General features: G+C 41.4%; 2 protein-coding genes across 4 annotated transcripts; one reads left to right on the forward strand and one right to left on the reverse strand.

The window, feature by feature from the left end:
- Positions 1-1,744: 1,744 nt before the first annotated feature.
- LRRC57 (leucine rich repeat containing 57) lies at positions 1,745-8,221 on the reverse strand. The gene is made up of 6 exons (XM_053593639.1): positions 8,068-8,221; positions 7,699-7,804; positions 7,454-7,592; positions 6,623-6,891; positions 3,281-3,466; positions 1,745-2,692 (listed from the first exon to the last, which is right to left on the reverse strand). The coding sequence occupies exons 1-6, from the start codon at positions 8,169-8,171 to the stop codon at positions 2,651-2,653; spliced, it is 846 nt and encodes a 281-aa protein (XP_053449614.1). The 5' UTR covers positions 8,172-8,221; the 3' UTR covers positions 1,745-2,650.
- Positions 8,181-23,956, forward strand: HAUS2 (HAUS augmin like complex subunit 2). 3 transcript variants are annotated; one of them, XM_053593640.1, is made up of 6 exons: positions 8,181-8,334; positions 11,062-11,154; positions 12,052-12,121; positions 13,614-13,746; positions 17,283-17,391; positions 20,845-23,952. In XM_053593640.1, exons 1-6 carry the CDS (start codon positions 8,242-8,244, stop codon positions 21,052-21,054), a joined length of 708 nt encoding a protein of 235 aa, XP_053449615.1. In that variant the 5' UTR covers positions 8,181-8,241; the 3' UTR covers positions 21,055-23,952. The 3 variants fall into 3 exon arrangements, with proteins under 3 accessions (XP_053449615.1, XP_053449616.1, XP_053449617.1); XM_053593641.1 differs by lacking the exon at positions 8,181-8,334 and adding an exon at positions 8,362-8,422 and having other exon boundaries at positions 20,845-23,953; XM_053593642.1 differs by lacking the exons at positions 8,181-8,334; positions 13,614-13,746 and adding an exon at positions 8,362-8,422 and having other exon boundaries at positions 20,845-23,956.
- The last annotated feature ends 216 nt before the right edge of the window (positions 23,957-24,172 follow it).

The raw sequence follows: 24,172 nt of genomic DNA on the forward strand, positions 1-24,172 counted from the left end.
CAGCATCATGGATTTTGGTATCTGTGGGGGTAGGTGGAGTGTCCTGAAACCAATCCCCCATGGGTACTGAGGGATGAACTGAACTGTGTAAAGGCAGTTAAGAGGAGAGAATCATTGTACTGGTGGGTTTTTTTTTTTTTTTTTTGTAGAGACAGAGTCTCACTCTACCGCCCTCGGGTAGAATGCCGTGGCGTCACATGGCTCACAGCAAGCTCTAGCTCTTGGGCTTACGCGATTCTCTTGCCTCAGCCTCCCGAGCAGCTGGGACTACAGGCGCCCGCCACAACACCCGGCTATTTTTTGTTGTTGTTGTTGCAGTTTGGCCGGGGCTGGGTTTGAACCCGCCACCCTTGGCATATGGGGCCGGCGCCCTACTCACTGAGCCACAGGCGCCGCCCTGTACTGTGGGTTTAAGGAGTAGAATAATCTGGTATGAGTGAGTAGACAAAAGGAAGAGTATTTGGAAATAAGTCTGGGACTAAATTATAAAGGATGGTAGTCATTGATTCTTACAGGGGTAGGGATTAAGCTACAATTAATAATTAAATGGGAACATTTAAATTGTTAAATTTATAAGTTTTGATTTATTAGATGAGAAACGTTGATAAAATTTTAAGAGAAATGCTATTATTCAATGGATCAATAAAATGAATAAACATTAAAATTCAGAAAAAACAAAATTCAGTTGATTGTGATAAACTGGTATGACCTCTCCCAAAACTGAGAAAAAGAATAACCTATACGGAACAGAATACCTAGACCAGATTGAAGGTCAGAGGGACCTCCTCATATAAATAGTAGGCTCTTATGTCTTCCTCCTCCTTTCTTTTTTTTTCTTTTTTTTTTTTTTTTCCAGACAGAGTCTCCCTCTATTGCCTGGCTAGAAGGCAGAGCAGTGGCATCATCATAGCTCACTGCAACTTAGCCTCCTACCTTAGCTTCCCAGCTGGGACTACAGGTGCACACTACCATGCCTGGCTAGTTTTTAAAATTTTTTGTAGAGACAGGGTCTTGCTATTGCCCAGGCTGGTCTCTCACTCCTAGCTTCAAGTGATACTCCCACCTCAGCCAACCAAAGTGCTATGATTATAGGTGTGAGTCACTGAGGCTGGCCTCTTGTGATCTCTTGGCTTAATGATAAGCCAGGTTTAACTCCTATTGAGAACTATTGATAATATGTTTAATAATAGCTAAAAACTTCAGAAAATGACCAAAAATGTTTTGTTTTTTTTTTTGAGACAGTTTCATTTTGTCACCATCAGTAGAGTGCTGTGGCATCACAGCTCAAAGCAACCTCAGACTCTTGGGCTTAAGCAATTCTCTTGCCTCAGCCTCCCAAGCAGCTGGGACTACGGGTACCCACCACAACACCTAGCTATGTTTTGGTTGCAGTTGTCATTGTTGTTCAGCTGGCCCAGGCCAGGTTCAAACCTGCCAGGCCTTGTTGTATGTGGCTCGCACCCTACTCACTGAAGTATGGGCACCAAGCCAAAATTTCTAAATGTTCTTATCAGTGACAAGCTGAAATCCTCTACCTTTGTACCTTCAGATTCTCTTAATAAGTATGGTTCGAGTACCACATAGTCACATGAAGGCATTTCACTCCTTATGCAACCTGAATAAAAAGCATGATACATTTCTTCCTAATCAGTTTACTTTCAGAGAACAAAAGGCCATTGCCATTTACAGTTTAAAGTTCTCCTATCTTCTTCCTTTAAGGGATTAATCTTGCTTTCAGTCAAAGTTCATTAAAAATTCTTTATTTTTATATATTTATATATTCATTCAGAGAATAAACTTGATAAATATAGGTTGTTTTAAAATATTGTAGCAATGGTTTCTTGATAATTTGATTAGTAGTATACATACAAAAAGGGGGAAAGATTACCAGAAATAAGACATTACTTCTAATAAAGCTTCAGAAAATCTTGATTATTAAAATCCCTTTTGTCTTACAAGTGTTGCATATACAGTTTTTATTCTTCAGAGCCCTCTACCAGTAAGGCACATGCAATAGTTAAGAATTCGCTACTGCAGCCTTGGGGAACATCTTAGTGTTGTGTTGGTGCTTTTCTGACAAAACACACTTTTAATCAAGACAAACAGTCACATATGTATGTATGTCCTAAATTCCAAGTATAAACAGTGCAATTGAACTGATGAAATGGAATAAAATCATAAACCTTTAAATTAAGCCTCTTAGATAGCAGCCTCTCACAAATTATTTGAATTCCACAAAAATATGAAATGTTAACACAGAGATGGAATGGCTACTGACTTTATGAAAGCTCACACATTGAAACTAAACAAAATCTCAAGCTGTGGTGTGAAGCTATTCTGTTACCAAGCAGCACCCCTCACTGTATAAATAGCAACTAGCTACTGTTTTCTTAAAGCCAAACTAATGATGGTTTTGAAGAACCTTGTCTACTGCCCTATCTATGACTCAAAACAGAGGAATCTTCCCATTTCTTGATTCCTTATCTGAGTAGGGCCCTGAAAAGAAAGTTCATCAGGTGAAATACAATCTCCTGGAGTGTCATCTCCTAACTGCAGATAACCTTGAAAGCAACAGGAGCCTTTGATTCCGCCAAATTCCAGCAGAGGTGCCAAGTCAGGATCCTATAATGTTCCATGGTCCTGGAGAACATCAGGCAAACTTCTTCTTTGTGGCCGTGAACCTTTCCATGTACTAGAAAACATGAAAGAATACATATGTCGTATTTGGGTATGAACAAATAAATAAAAGCCAAGCTATGTGTTATTTAGGCTTTTATATATATAATTTTTTCCATTTTGGCTTTTATTGGATATGGTCTTTCATTTCCTAAAACAAAAAAGTACCTGTTCTAAAATGCAAATTTAAAGTACACAGTTTTTAAAAAAAAAAAAAATTAAAGTACACAGTTTTATTACACCAGCGGTGCATCTTACAAGGGTATATGTGAAACTTGGTAAACAGTCTGTAAAGCTAGTGAATGATGCCCCATGATCATATCAATGTACACAGCTATGATTTAAGAAAAAAAAAAATAAATTACACAGTTTTAAAAAATTTTTGTATTTTAGTAGGACACATCAAAAGTCAAAGATGCCTTATAAGATGTCTATAGAGAAAAAGTCATCTTGGCACAATACCATTGGGCTAGTTCTTAGAACCCACTTCCAAAATGGGGAAGAAGAAATCCTGTTGACATTAGCTGTACACATTCACGTGGTTACTTCACTGTTGTCTGCTCTGGGGTAGTGACTAGAAATGCACAATAACACTAATGCATACCTTATCATAGCCTTCCAGTTCTCGAAGTTTCTTTATTTCAAAAAGATTGCCTTCCACAGCAAGTAGGCAGATCTGGGAATCACTGAGGATGCTCTGTGGAAGCATGCTAAGCTCAAGACAGTTCTCTTCTAGGCGAAGAACTTTAAGGCGAGGACAGCAAGATATCTTTACTGAGATCTGAGATATCTATTGAACAACAGAATAATAAGAAAAAGCATAAGCACTATAATAGTTACTTTAAACTACATTACAACTAAAAATCTTCACTTGTCTATTTGTCCTAGTTTTCCTTTCTTTTACCGCCTCCATTTTCTCACTACCTACTCACTCCAGAAGCCTCTGTTATCTAGCTTCTGTTACTCCTCCACCTTTAAAAAAAAATGCTTTTATGAAAGTCACTAGTGGCTTTTGGGAAACAAATTTTTCTGATAATAAAAGCACTATATGTTCATTATATAAAATTTGAGAATCACACAAATTTAACAAAAAAAAGGTTACCTGTAATCATTTTGGTACATTTACTGTCAATCTTTTATGTGTACATAAATACTGACTCCTCCCAAATTCAAGGATCCATTGTCCTTATTCCCTGTTGCATTTTAACTGCATCTCTTCCTTAAAAAATCTTCTTGTGCATATGTACTTGGTTTTTCTTTTCTTTATTTTTTGAGACAGAGTCTCAAGTTGTCGCCCTGGGTAGAGTGCTGTGGCGTCACAGCTCACAACCTCAAACTCTTGGGCTTAAGCGATTCTCTTGCCTCAGGCTCCCAAGTAGCTGGGACTACAGGCGCTGCCACAACACCTGGCTATTTTTTTTTTGGTTGTAGTTGTCATTGTTGTTTGGCAGGCCCAGGCTGGATTCAAACCCACCAGCTTCGGTGGATGTATATGGCACCCTAGCTGCTGAGCTACAGGCGCCGAGCCTGTACTTGGTTTTTCTTCCTGTCTTTTAAATTATTCCTGATTTTTGGCTTCCCTTGTTCCTATGGACATTTTCCAAGCAGCAGTCCCTAATACTTCATGTTTGATTCTCCTAGAAGGCCTATTCTTAAAGCTGTCACTTCTGTTATGACCTCATACTTTGTATCCATGTTCATATCTACACATCTCTGCACTCCTATGTCTCCACCTTTCAGCAAACATTCCATTTACATAATTCACCACAAACAACTCAGCAAATCAGTTCTCCATAGCACCACGACTTTTTTAGGTCCTCAAGTAACTGTCTTTGACTTAACCTCTTTTGCCCTTTAAATGCTATAAGTTACCAAATTGTACTGATTCTGCCTGCCATCATCTCCTACCATCACCTGGGAACTCATCAGAAATGCATATTCTCAGGCCTCATCCCAGACCTACTGAATCAGAAACAGGGTGGAGACCCAGTGATCTCTTTAAACAAGCTCTTCTGGTTATTCTGATGCACACTATAGCCTGAGAACCATTGACTAAGGCAGGGGTCCTCAAACTTTTTAAACAGGGGGCCAGTTCACTGTCCCTCAGACTGTTGGAGGGCCAGACTATAGTTTAAAAAAAGAACTATGAACAAATTCCTATGCACACTGCACATATCTTATTTTGAAGTAAAAAAACAAAACGGGAACAAATACAATCACACTGCCTCATGTGGCCCGCGGGCCATAGTTTGAGGACCCCTGGACTAAGGCATCAGCAGAGTTCAATGTGGAGTAAGTCCTCAACTGACACCTGTTGCTTAATTGATTTCATAATTTTTTTCCAAAAAGCTCAAAAACATAAAATATCCACTCTGAGGGGAGAAGAAAAGGGGAATGGTATGCTCTCATCTAACAGGTACAATGTAAGTGTATGTGGCACACCTCCTAGGTGAAGGGCTCAACTACAACTTGGACTTTACTTAATAAACCCAAACAATGTAACCTAATCGTTTGTATCCTCGTATTAATCTGGAAAAAAAAAGAAGATCCACTTGAAGAGAAAGATGGAAAAAATAAAATAAAAACAAAGATGAAGCTAATCTCCTCAAATACTGGCTGAATTTCACCATAATGTAAGATCACTACACTCTTGAACAGTCATAACCATGTGTGGCTCATGGTTACTGAGTGGAACACAAAAATCTAGATCAGACACAAGGAAAACTTGTGATTGGGTAGAAAAGACCACCCAATCTCACAATGTTTTATGTTTCATCACTTGTGCCTAATGCTTAGGCAACAATCTTTAGATTCTTTTTCCAGACAGATACATATTAACCCAAAAGTTTCCAAAGTAATGGAAATAAATTTTAAATATTATAATTACAGTTGTGCAACAATGAAATGGGAAATCTCCAGAAAGCCTATTACTTAAGGTTTTTTCAGCAAAACCAAGACACATACTTAAAAAAGTGTAAAATAGGGCTGGTATGGTGACTCAGGCTTGTAATCCTACCACTCAGGGAGGCCAAGGTAGGAGGATCACTTGAGCTCCAGAATTTAAAACTATTCTGATTGAGGGCAGCGCCTCTGGCTCAGTGAGTAGGGCACCGGCCCCATATGCGGAGGGTGGCGGGTTCAAACCCAGCCCCGGCCAAACTGCAACCAAAAAATAGCCTGGCGTTGTGGCGGGCGCCTGTAGTCCCAGCTGCTTGGGAGGCTGAGGCAGGAGAATTGCGTAAGCCCAAGAGTTAGAGGTTGCTGTGAGCCGTGTGACGCCACGGCACTCTACCCGAGGGTGGTACAGTGAGACTCTGTCTCTACAAAAAACAACAACAACAAAAAAAAACTATTCTGATTGAGAGACCCTGACCCCATCTCTACTAAATAGAAAAATTAGCTGAGCAATGTGGTGGGCACCTGTAGTCTCAGTTATGCAGGAGGTAGAGGCAAGAGGATTGCTAGAGCCTAGGAGTTTGAGGTTGCTTTGAGCTAGGCTGACGCCAGAGCACTCAAGCCTGGGCAACAGAGTAAGACTGCAGACCTCCCCAAAAAATATCAAACAAAAGAGAACTGAATTATCTGTGATGTCTGGCTCTTAGAACCTGAGTTTAAGCCTCATTTCCATGCTATATCTCTGATGATTTGGGGCATATTTGAGGAGGATCTGAAGAACTCTTTCATACTTGCGAGACAGCGACTTAACCGTTGAAATGATCTCACCTGTTTTCCTATCCCACTCTCCCCAAAACACCTATGCAATAAATACACCCAGTGTCCCAACTAACTCCATGGCACTTTGGGCTTTGAAATTAGTTCAGCACATAAAATATATCTTTCATCTAGCCTCTGATGCCTGGCTCAATAATGACACTTTGAAAACAAGAAGCGATCAATAGACCATAAACCACACATATGTTGTAGAAAAAAACCTTAAGCTCCAGACCTGGTTCTGATTGAGGTTGAGTTCGATGGCCTGCAGTTCCCCTACTGTATCAGGGATACTTCTAATCTGGTTTTTAGAGAGATCTACTACATCCAGGTGCCGTAGGTTACAAAGTTGGGGTGGTAGGGCTCCCAGTCGGTTCCCAGAGAGGCTCAGGGTCTTGAGGGCAGAGAGTTGCCCAAAGGTAGATGGCAGCTCTCTCAGGTGATTGTTGTTTAAACTTAGTGTCTCTAGTTTTTTCAGACTGCATATCTCCTCAGGCAGAACAGCTAACAAAGAAAATATTTTAAAAACTTTAATTAGACAGAGCTAAAACACCTTTGGTGAAGTTTATAAAACCTACATGGCAGCCTGCTTCGCCTCTTTAATATAGGTAGAATTCCCACATGTGCCATTTTTAGATATTGCATTTTATTAATGTCTTCAGAAGGTGAGGGTGCCATCAAAATATAGGAGAGCGTTTATGTGTATAATGGGCTCATTTTGTGAAGGGACCCAGGCACAATGAGACAAGCATTTTTGTGAGATTTGGAGGATCCTCCCTTTCCTATTCCATTACCCCTTCCAAGTTAGGTAGCTCTGTTTACATCACATCCCAAAGATGTTTCTCCCTTTCAAATCCAAATTAACCCAGTAATAATCAAGCCAATGAGGCTTGTACATGTTAATGTAAGAAGTAGAAAGGAAGCTTCAAGTACTCTGACATTCTGCATCTCGAGCCCTCGGAATGGTTTCATAACATCAGTAACAACAAAAAAATCAGCTTGTAAGAGAAAACCACCCTTCCTAACAGCTGATCTCTAGCAAAAGCTTCCCAGGTAAAAGCCATACTCAGTTTGTTGTTGTTCAGAGAGAGGCTCTTCAGGAGAATGAACTTCCCTATCACCAAAGGCGGTAGGCTCTCGATCTTGTTGTTGGACAAGTCGATGGTCCTTAGATTGTTCGTCAGCTTCTGCAACTCCGAGGGGAACTGGAGAAAGGAGTTCACAGAGTGGAGAACTCCTCTTCGATTAACTTCGCAGTCCCCGCCGTCCCTCTCCCTCTAAGTTCCCTGGTCGGGTCCCTCCCAGTCTCACCTCAGTCAGCCCTCGGTCCTTAAGCTGAAAGACACCAGTTTTCTGCGCTGTTTCCACATGAGCGCGGAGAGCACTGTTTCCCATCCTACCGCCAACACTCACGTCCCTGCGGGAAGAAAGCGCAGCTGTCACAGCCCAGTCCAGGTACAGAGCAGCCCCGTCGGCCTCGGCGCTGGGTCTTCTGTCCCAGCTGTCATCTCCCGCCAATCCTTGGATCCTGGGGGCCAGTCCAAGAGTGGAAAGAAAGAAAGAAAGAAAGAGAAGAATGGACAGCTCCACCACCAAGCCCTGCCGCTTTTGCAGCCATGCCGAGGCCAGGCGCCTTTAGGAGCTTATGGAGGATCAGGGAGACCGGGACTCGCCTCCTACCGCTTAGCTGACAGACGGTTCAGCAGAGAAATACCCAGGACCCGGGCGAGCCTGGGCTCTGCTCCCCGCGCTTCCGCCCGGACGGGAACGCCCTGTGACATCATCGAGCCGCGCCGCGCGTTCGTCCAGTGCTCAGCTCACTTTTGGCGCCAGCCGGGAAGGTGTTTCCGAGACATGGCTGCTGCTAACCCATGGGACCCGGCATCAGCGCCAAACAGCGCTGGGCTACTGCTGAGCCACTTCGTAGCTTCAGGGACTGTCACTCAGGTGGGTGGGGCCACGGTGGCGTCATCAAAAGGGTGCATATGGTGGCGACAGAATATGGCTGTGAGGTGGTCGTGCCGGCTGCGGGAGTGTGAGTGAGGGGGTTTGTTGAGGGCTGTACTGGAATAGAGGCGGATAGAGCCTCTTTAGGCGACATTGTGACGGTTCTGCTCTGGGTTCCTTTGAAGTGGAGATGCGAGTAGGTCGTGTGTAGATTAGCTTGTGTTTTGAGTGTAAAGTATTGGCGAAAAGGCATAAAAGACTTGGGAACGTGAATGAAGAAAGGAATTAGTTTTAAGAAAAGAGATTAACACAAGGACTGGCAGGTTTAGTTTGGACAAGAAGAGCGTGTTCATAGCCCGGGGGAAGGAGACCGAAGAGGGATTGAACATCTGAGGGGATAACAGAATGCAAGTGACAGGGAACGGGGAAAGTGGGGTTAAGGGCATTGAGATCTGTTTAAACTACAGTTAAGATCTCCCACTCTAGCTCCTTAAGACCCTCTGACAAAGGCCGGGCGGTGGCTCACGCCTGTAATCCTAGCACTCTGGGAGGGAGGCCGAGGCGGGTGAATTGCTTGAGTTCACGGGTGGAAGACCAGCCTGAGCAAGAGCCTCATCTTTAAAAATAGCCGGTCTTGTGGCGGGCACCTGTAGTCCCAGCTACTTGGGAGGCTGAGGCATGAGAATCACTTGAATCCAAGAGTTGGAGGTTGCCGTGCGCTATGACGCCATAGCACTCTAACGAGGGTGACAAAGTCAGACTTTGTCTCAAAATAAATAAATAAAATAAAATCCTCTGACAATCTCATTGTACAGCCAGTCCCAATGAGAAAACTATGGACTTGTAGGTTGATTTTACTGTGAGCAAACTTTACATATGAAAACTTACTATTAGAAAGGTTTAGCATTAATTGCTTCAAAATTATTTGTCATGCAATCCCTTTTAACAGCCCATCCCTGCACATCATAGTCCACATCATTCATGTGCATTATAAATTAAGACTGATTCCTACAGTTGTGACTTCATAAAGTTTTTCCAGAAAATGTACTTTGTTTAAACTTTGTACTGTTTTGATCTATTGATTGGAGAATGATTTGGTGAAAGAAAGGTAGTGGTTAACTGTCTATATGATAATGGAGTGTTTGCTTTAGATTGTGCCCCTAGGGCTGCTTTGGCAACCCTCTGTTTTTCTGGGAACCTTGTGTGAGTCATAGATTCTTTTTTTTTTTTGAGACACAGAGTCTATGTTGCCCTCAGTAGAGTGCTCTGTCATCACAACTCACAGCAACCTCAAACTCTTGGGCTTAAGCGATTCTCTTGCCTCAGCCTCCCGAGTAGCTTGGACTACACCTGCCCACCACAAGACCTGGCTATTTTTTGGTTGCAGTTGTCGTTGTTGTTTAGCAGGCCTGACCCGGGCTCCAACCTGCCAGCTTTGGTGTATGTGGCTGACACTCTATTCACTGAGCAAATGGGCGCTGAGCCGAGTCATAGATTCTTGATAAAAACTCCCTGTATTGATAATGAATAAGATAAGGATTTGGACATACAGGAAACTTCACAATTTGCTATTTTCTCATCCTGTGTCCTACCCTCTTCCACAGCCCTTTCTCCAATTGCGAGCCTCTGCTCTTTCTTTTTTTTTTTTTTTTTTTTTTATAGAGACAGAGTCTCACTTTATGGCCCTCAGTAGAGTGCCGTGGCCTCACACAGCTCACAGCAACCTCCAACTCCCGGGCTTAAGCGATTCTCCTGCCTCAGCCCCCCGAGCAGCTGGGACTACAGGCGCCTGCCACAACGCCCGGCTATTTTTTGGTTGCAGTTTGGCCGGGGCCGGGTCTGAACCCACCACCCTCGGTATATGGGGCCGGCGCCTTACCGACTGAGCCACAGGCGCCGCCCTAAGCCTCTGCTCTTAACTTCTCCATTATACTGCCTCCCTTTAAATGTCCTTCAGCTAGAACTCAGTATGAAAAAGAAAGGACAGAAAAAAAAAGAAAGGGTGCCACAGATTGCAGGTTTATACATGCATCACACAATGTCATCAGGACTTTTTTTTTTTTAGACACTCTCACTCTGTCACCCTGGGTAGAGTGCTATGGCATGGCATCATCCTAACTAACAGCAAGCTCAAACTCCTGGGTTCAAGTGATCCTCTTGCCTCAGTTTTTCTATTTTAGTAGAGACAAGGGTCTCACTCTTACTCAGGCTGGTCTCAAATTCCTGAGCTCAATCCATCTGCCTTGGCCTACTAGAGTGCTGGGATTATAGGCATGAGCCACTGTGTCAAACCCCAACATAGACAGTTGAATGACTTGTAGACAATTGAGATCATTTAAGAATCAGGTAAATGATCCATAACGGGGAATGTAATTTTAGCCCCAGGAAGGTCAGAGAAACTAGGCCTCATCATTTGGAAAGGTAGAGCCTTAGAATCCTCTGGTAAGCTGTTAGCAATGCAAATCCATTATGTATAGTACCTTAGGAAATAGTACAAAGTGATTGTCTTGTTTCTCTTACCTTTTATTTATTTGGGCAAGGGATTCCTGATAGTGAAGTTTCTAAAAACAGGAAATACACATTGCTACTGTTTTTACTCTGTATGTCATGTTCAGAGACAATGTTGGATATTATCTATTCTCATTTTAGACCCAGGGGCATGCTATTCCAGTGTACAGAGAAACTTTTTGTGACAAACTGCTCCTTCCCCTGTTCATTTCCCAATAGGAGATGTTAAATATATCTAAGAAAACAGCTTCATGTTTCATGAACTTCTCCAGACAACAGCAGATCACAGATACACAAGCTGAAATCTACCAGGTAAATTATGTTGAACTATTCACTTTTTACTTGTAATAAAGAAAAAATATTGTTTATGGATTCAAACAGAATTCCCCTGCACTTTGAACAGTGTCTGGCATATAGATGTTTACTTGTAGTAAATAGTAATACTAAATGTAATAGAAGTAGTAACAGTAGCAGCAGTAAGGCAAGAACACCAAAATGAAAAGTTTCAGTATATCCCTTGAGCTCTTAAACAAATCATTCTTTTTTTTTTAATTTATTTTATTTTATTTTGTTTGTTTTTATTTTATTTTTTTTTTAGAGACAGAGTCTCACTTTATGGCCCTTGGTAGAGTGCCATGGCATCACACAGCTCACAGCAACCTCCAACTCCTGGGCTTAAGTGATTCTCTTGCCTCAGCCTCCCGAGCAGCTGGGACTACAGGCGCCCGCCACAACGCCCGGCTATTTTTTGGTTGCAGTTCAGCCGGGGCCGGGTTTGAACCCGCCACCCTTGGTATATGGGGCCGGCGCCTTACCAACTGAGCCACTGTCTCACTTAAGGAATATAGTTCCTGGCCAGATGTAGTGGCTCAAACCTGTAAACCCAGAACTCTGTGAAGCCAAGGTGGGAAGGAGGATTGCTTGAGCTCTTGAGTCTAAGACCACCCTGAGCAAGAGTGAGACATTGTCCCTACTAAAAATAGAAAAATTATAGTGGCACACATCTTGCTTGGGAAGCTGAGGCAAGAGGATTGCTTGAGCCCAGGAGTTTGAGGTTACAGTGAGATGATGATGCCACTGCACTTGGGGCAACAAACAAATATACTCCTGGTAGCAGGTTCCTGGGTTAAAGATTATTCATTTTTACCAAACTTTAGTTTCAGGATACTTTCTTTGTGAACTAAATGTTACTTCTGTTTTTGTGTGTAGAAAAACCTGGAAATTGAACTCCTGAAACTAGCAAAAGACACAGAAGATGTTGTTCATCCTTTCTTTTTGGGTAAGTGGTTTGGTGAAGTAGGTAATCATTAGAGTTTCAACTTTTTCTTGGATTATTATAAATAAGCACTAGGTAGCAAAATTATGTTATATCATAATGTTTCCAAGTATTGGCTCTAAGCATACAAAGTCTTTAATTTCTATACTCAAATAGAAGTCCTGTTGACTTGACTAGTGCAAATAACAAAAAAAAAATGACCGGGCGGCGCCTGTGGCTCAGCGGGTAGGGCACTGGCCCCATATGCCGAGGGTGGCGGGTTCAAACCCAGCCCTGGCCAAACTGCAACAAAAAAATAGCTGGGCGTTGTGGTGGGCGCCTGTAGTCCCAGCTACTCGGGAGGCTGAGGCAAGAGAATTGCTTAAGCCCAAGGATTTGGAGGTTGCTGTGAGCTGTGTGATGCCACGGCACTCTACCGAGGGCGATAAGGTGAGACTCTGTCTCTACAAAAAAAAAAAATGACCAAGTTGCTTCCTCAAAGTCAGGAGAACTTGAAAGACAAATGCTGAAGAACCTTCTAGATTAAAGGAGACTAAAGGGGCCAGGCATTATGGCTGACACTTATAATCACTTATAATTACTTGGATTTTGTGAGGCCAAGGCTAGGGAATCACTTGAGCTCAGGAGATTGGGACCTGCCTGGCAGAAGTAAAATTCTGTCTCTATAAAATATTTTTAAAATTAGCTGGGCTAGGCACCTAGATTCAATGCCTAGCACTCTTAAGGCCAAGGCGGGTAGATTGCCTGAACTCAGGATTTGGAGATCAGCCTGAGCAAGAGTGAGACCCTGACTCTACTAAAAATGGAAAGACTAGCCGTGCATTGTGGTGGGTATCTGTAGTTCCACCTACTTGGGAGACTGAGGTAAGAAGATTTGCCCAAGAATTTGTGATTGCTGTGTAATGTGATGTCATGGCACTCTATGGAGCACAACAAAGTGAGACTTTGTTTCAAAACAAAACAAAACAAAACAATAAGAATTGGCTTGGCACAGTGGCATGTACCTACAGTCCCAGCTACTTTTGAGGCTGAAGCAGGACGATCACTTGAGCCCATGAGTTTGAGGTGGTAGTGAACTATGATAACACCACCATGCTCTAGCCTGGGCAGTGGAGCAAGACCCTGTCTCAAAAAAAGAGATAACTATAAAGTGATTCTTCTTTAATGTTCCAGTGTAGAATATTAGAGGCAGGGATAATAAAAAGCTTTTATGTGAAGAATAGGGCTCTGGCTATGAAAACTGAACAAGAGGTAGAATTAAGAACCACAGAGAAAGAATTTAGTACTACATTTGCTTTTCTGTAGGAAAAGAGAAAGTAGTTAAAAATAAAACTGGTATTAGTATTAAAGATAGCAAAGGGGAGATATTTAAGAGGGAAGTGACAGGATTACTTTTTGACATTGATAATGTGAAACCAAAGCCAAGAAGAATAGTATTATTGATTCCAAAACTTGTACTATTGCTAAATGTAATTACTATTTCTGGTTTGTTTAGCTCAGAAGTGTCATACTCTGCAAAGCATGAATAATCATTTGGAAACAGTGTTAAAAGAGAAGAGATCCCTCAGGCAAAGACTACTGAAACCCATGTGCCAGGAAAACTTACCTATTGAAGCCGTTTATCAAAGGTTGTACTAATAAGTAGAAATTAACAGTTGTGTATGTTTTCAGAGGGTAGTTTTTGTTTAGACTAATCATGACTTTGTAGCATAATTCATAAAACTATATGTGTATATATATATATATATTTTTTTTTTTTTTGCAGTTTTTGGCTAGGGCTGGGTTTGAACCTACCATCTCTGATATATGGAGCCAGTGCCCTATTCCTTTGAGCCACAGGCACAGCCCCATAAAACAATATATTAATGATTGTATTTGTTAACATTATTAATGTTGATACATTAAATCAGAAAGTAAATCTTTTGCTTTTAAAGAATTATGGCTATTACTTGGATGAAACTGGAGACTATTATCCTAAGTGAAGTATCTCCGGAATGGAAAAACAAATACCACCTGTTCTCACTAAAAAGTGGGAGCTTGTGTTGTCATAAAGTGGACATTGACATATAATGGACATTGGAAACTAAGAAAAGAGGACGATGGGAGGTGATTGAGGGATCAAAAATTACCCACTGGGGCCAAGCACAGTGGCTCATATGTATAATCCTAGAACTCTGAGAGGCCAAGATGGGAGGATTGTTTGAGCTCAGGAGTTTTGACACCAGCCTGACTAAGAGCAAGACCCTGTCTCTACTAAAAATAGAAAAATTAGCCAGGCATAGTGGTGCACACCTATAGGAGGCTGAGACAAGGGGATCACTTAAGTCCAGCAGTTTGAGATTGCTGTGATGCCACTGCACTCTACCCAAGGCAGTAGAGTGAGACTCTGTGTCAAAAAAAAAAAAAAAAAAAAATGTTGGGTACAATGTATACTATTCTGATGACAGGTACACTAAAAGCCCTTACTTTATTTACCATTATACAAGTCATCCATGTAACAAAAAAAAAAAAAAAATACTTGTACTTCTAATCTATTGAAGTTAAAAAAAAAAAAAAAGAATTATAGCTATGGTGAAAAAGAAAGGTCTTCCTTTTGCCTATTGTGTTTTGGGAATTATAAATTATTACTTTCCTTTTCTTAAATTCTTTTTTTTTTTCTTTTTAGAGACAGAGTCTTACTTTGTCGCCCTCGGTTGAGTGATGTGGCATCACCTCCAGCTCTTGGGCTTAGGCGATTCTCTTGCCTCAGCCTCCCAAGTAGTTGGGACTACAGGCGCCTGCCACAACGCCCAGCTATTTTTTTTGTTGCAGTTTGGCTGGGGCCGGGTTTAAACCTGCCACCCGCGGTATATGGGGCCGGCACCCTGCTCACTGAGCTACAGGCACCGCCCTATTTTCATTTTTTTTAGACAGAGTCTTACTCTGTTGATCAGGGTAGAGTGCTGCGGCGTCAACCTGGCTCACTGCAACCTCAAACTCCTGAATTCAAGTGATCCTCCTATCTGTGCTTCTCAAGCAATTGGGACTACAGGTGCCCACCACAGTGCCTGGCTATTTTTCTATTTTTAGTAGAGACAGGGTCTTGCTCTTGGTCAGGCTGATCTCTAACTGCTAAGCTCAAAGGATCCTCCCGCCTTGGACCCCCAGAGTGCTAGGATTATAGGTGTAAGCCACTGTGCCTGGCCAAATTATGACTTTAATGAAAGAAATTAGATCTATAACGTGTAGCAAGGTGGATAAAAAATCCTTTTTATTATGTACAATCTGTTTTCTGAGAAGTAAATTTGTTGTTGAGTTGATGTTGCCTATATGTAAAAATTCCGTTCAGGGAGTTAAACTGGTACGTATGAAAACAATCTAGTACAAGGGAAGAAAAACTGGATTCTTTTCTCATCTGCAATGTTGATATGCCCCAAAGTGCCGGGCAAATGATTTAAAATTTTGCCTTAGTTTCCCAGTATTGGAGGTATCAAATTACAAATGTAGGTTATTATTAATAATACAAATAGACCAAGTAGAGTGGCTGTAATCCCAGTGCTTTGAGAAGCCAAGGTGGGAGGATTGCTTGAGGCCAGGCAACATAACAAGACCTTGTCTCTACAGTAATTTTTTTTTTTTTTTTTTTTGAGACAGAGTCTCTGTTGCCCCAAGCTAGAGTGCACTGCTGCCATCCCTCACAGCAACCTCAAACTCCTGGGCTTGCTCAAGCAATCCTCTTGTATCAGCCTCCCCAGTAGCTGAGACTACAGGTGTGCACCACTATGCTCGGCTAGGTGTTTTTCTATTTTTTAGTAAAGATGGTGTCTCGCTCTTGCTTAGTTTGGTCTTGAACTCCTGAGCTCAAGCAATTCACCCATCTTGGCCTCTCAGAGTGCTAGGATTACAGTAGTAAGCCACTGCCCCCTCTACAATAAATACTTTAAACGTTAGCTAGGTATACCTGTAGTTCTGGCTACTTATGAGCCTGAGCAGGAGGATAGCCTGAACCTGAGGATAGCCTGAGCCTTACAATAGTAAGCCACTGCCCCCTCTACAATAAATACTTTAAACGTTAGCTAGGTATACCTGTAGTTATGGCTACTTATGAGCCTGAGCAGGAGGATAGCCTGAGCTGAGGAGTTTGAGGCCACAGTAAGCTATGTATGATAATTCCACTGCACTGAAGCCTGGGCAACAGAGCAAGACCCTATCTCTAAAAATTAATAATGATAATTAATAATAAAAATAAAGAAGCAAGCATCTAATGGCTAACTTTCTGTACCAGTGCCTCACTAATATACCTTGTACAAATCATTATCTTCTCTTACATGTTAGATTTGTTATTTGGGGTAAGATGATGGATATACAAACTGCATTCTTGTTACTAGATTTAGTATGGTATCTGTCTAGTACAGTATATAACTATTAATGTGCATATTATACTACCTTAAGGAAGAACTGAGTAATGATTTTTAAAGCATTTTACAAACTCAAAAATTCAAAGTTTTATGGATAGACTGTTTCAATGAAGTACAGTTAACTTTATTGTCTTCACTTTTTAGTGATAACAAGTAAATTGAAATGAAATGAGGTGTTTTTTTGTCATTTTTTTTTTGAGACAGAATCTCACTATGTCACCCTTGGTAGAGTGCTGTGGCATCACAGCTCACAGCAACCTCAAACTCTTGGGCTTAAGCGATTCTCTTGCCTCAGCCTCCCAAGTAGCTGGGACTACAGGTGCCTGCCACAACGCCCAGCTATTTTTTTGTTGCAGTTGTCATTGTTGGTTACCTGGCCCAGGCCAGGTTCGAACCCGCCATCTTCCATGTATGTGGCTGGCGCCATAACCACTCCATAACTGTGTATGGGCACTGCGCCAGAATGAGGTTTTATCTAGGGAAATTCTTGTACTTATCTGAGAGAATCATTAATGCTGAGGTTTATCTAACATGAGGTTGGCTTTCAGATATGATTAGTATTGTTTCTTTCCATTTTTCTGTTTGGATGACAAGTTCATACTTGCTTAAAGTTAAAGAGAAGGACTTTTTTATCACTGATATTTCCATGAATACAGGAAGATTGATTCATTAGATTGATTCTGATTCTCTTATCTCAAATTAAAAGTTTTGATTAAAGGAAAAAAAGGGAATAAACAAAAAAAAGTTGACTTTTTTCTCTTTTTTAGATCTATGGTACATTTGCTTGAGTTGGCTGTGACTTTCATTGAGAGATTAGAAACTCATTTGGAAACAATTAGAAATATACCTCATTTAGATGCAAATCTAAAGAAAATGGTGAGTATTAATATAGTTATATTTATTTTTCCTATCCTAGAATCTCACATATGTGCTCTCCTGGTGTAACTTTTTAATGGCTAATATTATGAGCTGATTTAAAATCAAGAAGCATTTTCTTTTTTACATCATTTTTCTTTAGAAATCATTTTAAATTCTTGTATTCTAAGATTTAATTAATATGCGTTATCTTTATTGTATAAGGGCTAGGCTACATATATGGTGAAAGATAGATGTGACCAATCCCTGCTCTCAAATTCTCAAGGTTTGGTGAGACAGCTATCAAATATATACTTTCTACTTTATAGGATTATATTAGTGTAATAAATGAAGCATAAAATTATAAAGAGATGCTAGCCGTTGAAGATGGAGAAGGGAGGGATTACTTCCAGTTTAGTGGTTTGGGGAGTTGGATGCTGGTAAGAAAACTTCAATCAAGTTTTATGTAGGTGTTAGTGATGAGCTGAATTTTTTTATTCTTTATTTTTTTTAGAGACAGAGTTTTACCTTATCACCCTTGGTAGAATGCTGTGGCATCACAGCTCACAGCAACCTCCAACTCCTGGGCTCAGGTGATTCTCTTGCCTCAGCCTCCTAAGAAGCTGGAACTATAGGTGCCTGCCACAATGCCTGGCTATTTTTTTTGTTGCAGTTTTGGTCGGGGCTGGGTTCGAACCCACCACCCTTGGTATATGGGGCCGGTGTCCTACCCATTGAGCCACAGGAGCTGCCTGATGAGCTGAATGTAAAGAATGGGTAGAATAGTTCAGGTGTGGTGGCTCATACCTATAATCCTAGTAGTCTGGGAGGCTGAGGTGGGAGGATTGATTGAGTTCAAGAGTATGAGGTTGCTATGAACTATGCTGAAACCACAGCATTCTAGTCCAGGTGTCAGCAGGACTTTGTTTTTCTTTCTTTCTTTTTTTTTTTGGAGTTTTTGGCCGGGGCTGGGTTTGAACCCACCACCTCCAGCGCCCTACTCCTTTGAGCCACAGGCGCCGTCCAGGACTCTTTTTTTTTTTAATTATTTTTTAAAAAGGCAGCTGGGTGTGGTGTACAGGCTGTACACTGTGTACAGTCTAAGGTGGGCAGATTGCCTGAGCTCAGGATTTGGAGACCAGCCTGAGCCAGAGTGAGACACTGCCTCTAAAAATAGCCAGGCATTTTTGTGGCGCCTGTAATCCCAGCTGCTTGGGAGGCTGAGGCAAGAGAATTGATTGAGCCCAGGAGTCTGGGGTAGCTGTGAGTTATGATGCCATGGCACTATTCCTAGGGCAGTAACAAAGGGAGACTCTGTCTCAAAAAAAAAAAAGAGGGTGAAATTTGGAGGTATGTCAGAAGGAATAGTTTGACCATAGTTTGACTTGCAGCAGCAAGTCATCATGGGTAGTTTGAGGGGAAAGTGGCTGTAATGCAAGTGTTCTGATTCATATAAACTGGAGAATAACTTAGCCACTGAGAGCTGGTACAACACACTGTATTCAGCTTGTGGCAGTCAGTGAGCTACATGAGAATTCTGCCCTCAACCAGCTTGTATAGCAAGCTACATACAAGGTCTGCCCTTATCCAGGTCTTGGTGACTGGCAAGTTACACCCAAAGTCTGCACAAGCAGACAGTTCTGTATACCTTTATACCCAGAGGGAACAATAGAGGCAAGGTGCCAAGCGACAGTTACACAGGCATGACATTGCTGTGTACAGTTACAGCATAGCGATTTCCAGCAGCACCATGGCTGGTAAAGCCAAACAACTCTGGCCTTATAGTGGCACTCCATTTTGGCTGATGCTTAAAGGTATTGAGAAGAGAAAGGTAGTTTTCTATGGAATGCCTTAAAAACCAGACTAAAAACTTAGACTTTATTCTGGCTGATACTGGAGAGCCATTGAATGGTTCTGTTTTGTAGTGAAGGGCACAGAGGAATGACTTGATCAGAACTGTACCTTAATCATGGAGAAAATATTGGACAGAGTAGACTGAGTCTTGCCACTCTAAATATGGGCAGAAAGCATCAGAATAACCTAGAACAGTGGTTCTCAACCTTCCTAATGCTGTGACTCTTAAATACAGTTCCTCGTGTTGTGGTGACCCTCCCCCCACCCCCCCGACCAAAAAATTATTTTCATTGCTACTTCATAACTAATTTTGCTACTGTTATGAATCATAATGTAAATATCTGATATGCAGGATGTATTTTCATTGTTACAAAGGAATAGGTTGAGAACTGCTGACCTAGAAGCTTGTTAGAAATGCAGATCTACTGGCTGGGCCAGGTAGTTCACACCTGTAATCCTAGCACTCTGGGAAGCCAAGGCAGGTGGATTTCCTGAGCCCAAGAGTTCAAGACCAGCCTGAGTCAGAGCGAGACCTTGTCTCTTAAAAAAAAAAAAAAAAAAAAACAGCTGGGCATTGTGGCGGGCACCTGTAGTCCCAGCTACTGGGGAGAATCGCTACTTAAGAGAATCACTTAAGTCCAAGAATTTGAGGTTGCTGTGAGCTATGAAGCCATGGAGACTAAGTGAGACTCTTGTCTTAAAAAAGAAAAAAAAAGGGCAGCGCCTGTGGCTCAAAGGGTTGGGCGCTGACCCCATATGCTGGAGGTAGTGGGTTCAAGCCCAGCCCTGGCCAAAAACTGAAAAAAAAAAAAAAAAATAAGAAAAGAAAGAAATGCAGATCTGCAGACTTCATTCACACTAGGCCTTCAGAATCAGAGTCTACATTTTAGCAAATTTCTCAGGTGATTCCTATGCACATTAAAGGTTGATCAGGTCTGGGTTAGAGGACTAGACAAACCAAAGTCAGAGAAACTTGGAGAATAATTATAATTATTCTGATAAAAGATTTAAAGCATAGGAATACAAAAGATTGTATAGGTTTTTCTTTTTAGATTTTGGAAGACAAATTTCTAGAACTTAGGTACTATTTGGACAAAGGATATATCCACGGTAATGAAAATTTCTAGCCTGAGTGACTTGGAGTGAGTAGGATCAAATGTATGATGGTTATGTGTTGAAGTGCAGTTAAATTGAATGTAAGATAGTGGATGTACATCCAGATAGAGATTACCAACAGATCTGAATGTGGGACTGAATTTTAGGAAGGAGGTTAGGTTTAGCAATATAGATTGAGGGTCATCTGCATTGAAGTGAAAATTGAAGACAAAGTTGAGATAGACTCAGAAAGAGATATGTGCTGTAAAAAGGTGGGAGAAACAATTTTAAGGCGCTTTTGCAGTAAGGGGCTGGATAAAGATCAGGTGTTAACTTTTTTTTTTTTTTGGCCGGGGCTGGGCTTGAACCCGCCACCTCCGGCATATGGGACCGGCGCCCTACCCGCTGACCCACAGGCGCCGCCCAGGTGTTAACTTTTGGTATTGTAGTGATTTGTAATATAGTGGCAGTGAATTAATGACAGATAATTTCTCTCCTGTTTTCCTTTTCTTTCATATTTTACAGAGCCAGGCTTTAGCAAAGATGGATATTTTGGTGACCGAGACAGAAGAACTAGCAGAGAATATACTCAAGTGGCGAAAACAACAAAAGGAAGTTTCCTCGTGTATCCCCAAACTATTAGCTGAAGAAAATGTTCTTCATAAACATGATAGTAGGATGTCTCCTTTACCTTCTACTTCTAAAGTTCATGCCCAAACTATTAATGCCAAGTGATCTTCAACTTTATTTTTACTTAATTATATATACTCTAATCAGTTGTGACATATTTTATAGGCTTTGCTACTAGCAATACTAAAAGAACCCTCTTTTTATTGGAGTATCAAGATGTCAAGTTCATTAAGACCAATTTTTGTCTTTCATATGTTTTCATTCCACTTTTAAGTAAAGCTACTAAAGATCAAATATAACTATGATTTATTTACGTAAGAGAACCATTTCTCTGGCAGCAGATTCTCTATTATGCCTTTATAAAAAAGGCATGTTTGGGCTGGGCATGGTTGCTCATGCCTGTAATCCTAGCACTCTGGAGGCCAAGGTGGGTGGGAGCTTAGGAGTTGGAGACTTTAAAAAAAAAAAAAGGTTCAAGACTAGCCTAAGCAAGAGTGCGACCCGTCTCCACTAAAAATAGAAAAACTAGCTAGGCATTGTAGCAGGCACCTGTAGTCCTAGCTACTCAGGAGGCTGAGACAAGAGGACTGCTCAAACCCAGGAGTTTGAGGTTTCTGTGAGCTATGATGATGCTACTGCACTCTACCAGGGTGAGAGAGTGAGACTCTGTCTCAAAAAGAAAAAAAAAGCATGTTTCTGAATTAGAAGAGTCTTCTTGAATCTGAAAATTTCTGTGATGATTGTTCCTATTTAATTGTCAGTGAGCAGAAAGCAATAACAGAGCAGGTTTCACATCCTTGGAAAGATCTGCTTAAAGTATTGGTTGTTGGCTGGTACATCTGGAAACTTAGATATGAGGATGCATTTAGTCCATCTTTTTGCTACTGTAACAAAATGCCACAGGCTGGATAATTTATAAAGAACAAAAGTTTGTCTGGTTTATGGTTCTAGAGTCTAGGAAGTTCAAGAGCATGCCTGGCACCAGCATCTGGAGAGGGTCGTACTATGGCAGAGGCATAACATTGCCAGTGAGGAGGAGAGAGGCATATGGGGCCAAACTTACCCTTTTATCCTAAAAGGGTAAATGAAGGGTTTCCTTCATTCGCTAATAAGAGTGGTTCATTGTGACCAAGCTATTACCCCGTTTCCCCGAAAATAAGACCTACGTACAGGAAAGTTAAGACGTCCCCTGAAAATAAGACCTAGCACATCTTTGGGAGCACACCTGAAAATAAGACAGGAAACAGGGTAGTACAATGTGGTTTATGCTGAGTACCTGCTTTCCTTCTGGGAGTCCAGGATTTGGGTACATGCTGGAAGATAGGTGTATGACATCCCCCAGTAAAAATCCTGGGTACTGCATCCCTAAAAAGCTTCCCTAGTAGACAACGTTCACATGTCACAATTCAGGTGCTGGCAGAATGAAGCACAACCTGTGTGACTCTAGAAGAAAGAGTGGGAAAAACTCTGATGATATTGGCCTGGAAAAAGATTTTATGAAGAAGACCCCATTGGCAATTACAGCAACACTAAAAACAAGTGGGATATGATCAAGCTAAAAAGCTTCTACACAGCTAAAGCAAACAGACAACCTTCAGAATAGGAGGAGATATTCACATGTTATGAATCTGACAAAGGACTGATAACTAGAATATACAGAGAACTCTAATAAATGAGAAAAGAGCAAACAACCCTATTTATCACTGGGCAAGAGACATGAACAGAACCTCCCAAGAAGACAGATGAATGGCTAACAAATATGAAAAAATGCTCTTTGTCCCTAATCAGAGAAATGCAAATCAAAACCACTTTGATATATCACCTAACCCCAGCAAGAATAGCCCACATCACAAAGTGCAAAAGCTGCAGATGGCTGCCATGAATGTGGAAAGGGAACACTATTACACTGCCGATTGTAAACTAATACAGCCTCTATGGAAAGAAGTATGGAGAATCCTCAAAGAGCACAAAATAAACCTTCATTTGATCCTACAATCCTATTACTAGGTATTTACCCAGAAGAAATCATTTTACCATAAGGACATTTGCAGTCCAATATGTATAGCAGCTCAATTCAAAATCACAAAGATGTTGAAACAACCCAAGTACTCCTCAATCCATGAATGGATTAATGGACTCTGGCATATGTATACCATGGAATACTATTGAGCCATAAAGAAAGATGGAGACTTTGCATGTTTTTTATTTACCTAGAAGGATTTGGAGAACATCCTCCTAAGTATCACAAGAATGGAAAAGCATTCAATGTACTCAATACTAATATGAAACTAGTAAATGAACAACTATATCCCTATGTTTTAAAATATTTCATCTGGCAAACCAACTTATGTAGTATTGTATTTATCATATGTTGAGATCATAACTGTTAACCTCATTGGTTTGATGTTCTGTCCTAGAGGTGGAGAATCTTTTTTTTTTTTTTTTTTCTTGAGACAGTCTCACTATGTTGTTCTTGGTAGAGGGCCATCACATCACAGCTCACAGTAACCTCAAACTCTGGGGCTTAAGTGCATCTCTTGCCTTAGCCTCCCAAGAAGCTGGGACTACAGGCACCTGCCACAACACCCAGCTGTTTTGTTGCAGTTGTTGTTTAGCAGGCCAGGGCCCAGTTCAAACCTGCCAGCCCGGTTGTATGTGGCCGGCGCTCTGACCACTGAGCTATGGGTGCCGAGCCATGGAGAACCTTTTCATGTTGGAAGGCAGAATTTAGCTGTAGTTAAATAAAACCACACTCAAGAAAATTACGTAGGGCCAGGCATGGTGGCTCACATCTGTAATCTCAGCACTCTGGGAGTATTGCATGAGCTCAGGAGTTCAAGACCAGCCCAAGCTAGAGTGAGACCCCATCTTTAAAAATAGCCAGGCATTGTGGTGAGTGCCTGTAGTCCCAGCTCCTTGAGAGGCTGAGGAAAGAGAATCGCTTGAGCCTAAGAGTTTGAGGTTGCTGTGAGCACTCTACTTCCTCTGTCTGGGAAAAAAAAAAAAAATTATGTACTTGAAAATGTACAAATATTGGGCGGTGCCTGTGGCTCAGTGAGTAGGGTGCTGGTCCCATATGCCGGAGGTGGTGGGTTCAAACCCAGCCCCGGCCAAAAACCACAAAAAAAAAAAAAAAAAAGAAAATGTACAAATATTTTGTAAAAGTGTAGCTACGATGTATTTGACATTCAAAAAGTGAAAAAAGAATTATTCCACAATTTAA

Source organism: Nycticebus coucang, chromosome 6, assembly GCF_027406575.1.
Source record: "Nycticebus coucang isolate mNycCou1 chromosome 6, mNycCou1.pri, whole genome shotgun sequence".
Taxonomy (NCBI): domain Eukaryota; kingdom Metazoa; phylum Chordata; class Mammalia; order Primates; family Lorisidae; genus Nycticebus; species Nycticebus coucang.